This window comes from Crocuta crocuta, unplaced genomic scaffold (genome assembly GCF_008692635.1).
Source record: "Crocuta crocuta isolate KB4526 unplaced genomic scaffold, BGI_CrCroc_1.0 scaffold16, whole genome shotgun sequence".
Taxonomy (NCBI): domain Eukaryota; kingdom Metazoa; phylum Chordata; class Mammalia; order Carnivora; family Hyaenidae; genus Crocuta; species Crocuta crocuta.
In genome coordinates this window covers 8,403,776-8,406,633 of record NW_027531893.1, presented here as the reverse complement: position 1 = coordinate 8,406,633, position 2,858 = coordinate 8,403,776, and the positions used below count along the sequence as shown (strand labels likewise).

General features: G+C 51.0%; 1 protein-coding gene across 1 annotated transcript in view; it reads left to right on the top strand.

Moving 5' to 3' along the window:
* TEKT5 (tektin 5) overlaps positions 1-2,858 on the top strand; it is a 37,656-nt gene that overhangs the window by 8,211 nt on the left and 26,587 nt on the right. Inside the window, exon 6 of the mRNA XM_077773186.1 lies at positions 1,447-1,590. Coding sequence (XP_077629312.1) covers positions 1,447-1,590 — 144 coding nt within the window. The remainder of the gene's footprint in view (positions 1-1,446; positions 1,591-2,858) is intronic.

Below are 2,858 nucleotides of genomic sequence, written 5' to 3'. Positions count from 1 at the left end.
CTCCGGGCTCTGAGCTGGCAGTCAGCACAGAGCCCGATGCGGGGCCCGAACCCACGAACCGCGAGATCATGACCTAAGCGAAAGTCGGACGCTTAGCCGACTAAGCCACCCAGGCGCCCCATATTTATATTTTTAAAAAAGAAAAGTAGCAAATAAATAAGAGTGCAGGTACTTGGAGAATATGGCAAGAAGCACGATAGTGGTTCTCCAGGGTCTGGAGTTTGGCACATGGTGGCCATTAAATCTAGCTTCTTGGCCAAGATACTAACCCTGCAGGAGCGAGTTCTGGCCCCGCCCATTGTCCTCTCCTCACCTCTGCTCTGTCCCTGACTCCGCCCAGTCTCTGACTCCACCCACTCTCCGATGCCACCCATACCTGACTGTCCAATCCTTGGCCCCACCTGACACAGGCTCCACCCAGCCCCTGACTCCGCCCATCCCTGGCTGCACCCAATCACCAGCTCCGCCCAGTCACTAACTCTGCCCAATCCTTGACTTCTTCCCAGTCTGTAGATTCCACCTATTTTTGACAGTTCAGTCCCTGACTCCGCCCAGTCCCTGACTCTGCCAGCCTTCATGTGCTGGTTACGAGTCCCTAAACGCCTGGATGTCTCTACTTTCTTGCTGCTTGTGCACCTGTGGTGTTCTTAGCTTAGAATTCTCGTCCCCTCGGTCCCCCTGTCCACTGTTACTATGAAATCCACCTCAGAAGCTTCCTCACCCTGAGTTAGTGGCTTCCTCCTCTGTGTTACTTTGTATCCTTTTCAAAACCTCGGGTCGGCTTTGCTCAAGCGGTTACTTCACATGTGGTTACTTCAAAACCTTTATGGTTGCCCTTATCATTATTTATTTATTTTTACTGTATTTACGCACATCCGTGAGCAACGGGAAGGTAGTGACTGGGTCTTAGTCATGTCTTTTCCCTCTGTGCCTGGCAGAAGGTCAGACACAATGATTTGCAAAGTGATTTAAATCGATACCAGGCTTTTTCCAAAGTGTGGATTCATAGCTTCTAAACCAGATCAGCAAAGTACAGCTGGAGGGCCAAATCTTGCCCATAATCTGTTTCTGTAAAGTTTCATTGGGACACAGCCACACCCATTCATTTACATATGATGCAGGATGGTTTTCCTGCATTGTTGAGTAGTTGCAGTGGAGACTATATGCAAGGAAGTCTAAGATATTTACTATTTGGCCCTTTACAGTAAATGTTTGCCCAGATCTGCTTGGATTGGGGGGAAGGAAGAAGTACAGGGAGGCGCTGGGTATGGGGTGGGGGCATCAAGGTGGGAAAAAGGCCGAGAAGCCACTGGGGTAGACAGAGCACCTCCTGGGAGTTCAGAGACTTGGCTTTCAGCCCTGGCTCTGTACCACCCTCTGGGCTGCCCTTGTGTGAGGGACTCTGGGTAAGTGCCTGGTTTAGGGACAAATCCTTGCCCCCCACAGGGATAACCGAGATGCCCAGCATGCTCTCGAGAGGGACCTTGACGACAAAAGCTCGGCCCAGTTTATCGATGAGAAGTGCTTTAACCTGAGGAACACGTCAGACTGCATCAGCTTCTTCCATGGCATGGAGAAAATCGATGGCACGTAAGTGCTGGGTTGTTGGTCCCCCTCTGTGGCCAAATTTGATGGAACTGAGGGCTTCTGGGTCTGCTCCTGCCACGGAACCACAAAAGGTCATCGTGCATCAGTCAAGTAAGAGGTGATGTGGTTGAGTGGGGACCCTTGGCTGCAAGCCACAGAGTGCCATTCTGGCTAACTTAGGCCAAGATGGAATTTACTGGAAGGCTGTGGGGGAGCCACAGACTCCAGAAGAAGGTTGAAGGGGAAAGTTTGGGCAGCTTGAATGAGCCAGGAAGTGGGAGCTCACTGTCTCTTCATACTTGCCCCCTTTTGCCCAAGATGCAAATGCCAGCAAGAGGGTGCAAGGGACTGGCTTAGCAAGGGTCCCACAGCCACTGCCACTGGGCCGGGGCATGCTGGGCACCCCGACTGGCAATTCCACCAAACAGATCCCAAAACAGAATGGGTGTAACCAGAAGGAGGAGGCATTCAAGCTCAGCTGGGAGAGGAACTGATGCCTGTCAGTGCTGGTAGAGGTTTAAGAGTGGATTCCCGAGCCAGGCTACGGGGCTTCAAATTCAGCCTCCCCACTAATGGTTGGGTCAAAGTACTTAATCTCCTCACCTATACTAGAATAAAAATAGTGCCCACCTCCCGGAGTTGCTATGAGAATAGAAAGGTGGGTATGGGGAGCACTGAGCATGGACCTGGTGTGGGGGCGTGACAGCAGCTACTATTTATTGAGTGCTTGCTCTGTGACCCCATTTTCTTGTCACAGCAGCTCTGAGCTAGGTGCCTCTGTGTGTCTGGCAGCGTCAAGGGCATGTCACTGTTTACAGCATTTCACGAAGAACTAGGGCATGCTTTCCCGATCGGCAGTCCAAGGTCAGGGTCATGATGACTAGATAGAGAGGTGCTCTGGATACAGGTGGAAGGGTAGTATCTATCTTGGTCTCTCTCTCTTTCTCTCTCTCTTTTTTAAGTTTATGTATTTATTTTGAGAGAGAGAGCATACTAGAGAGTTCATGCATGCAAGTTGGGGAAGGGCAGAGAGAGGGAGAGAGAGATCCCTACTGGGGGCTCGATCTTATGAACCAAACCGTAAGATCATGACATGAGCTGAAANGAGAGAGAGCATACTAGAGAGTTCATGCATGCAAGTTGGGGAAGGGCAGAGAGAGGGAGAGAGAGAATCCCTACTGGGGGCTCGATCTTATGAACCAAACCGTGAGATCATGACATGAGCTGAAATCAAGAGTCGCTTAACCGATTGAGTCACCCAGGTGCCCCTA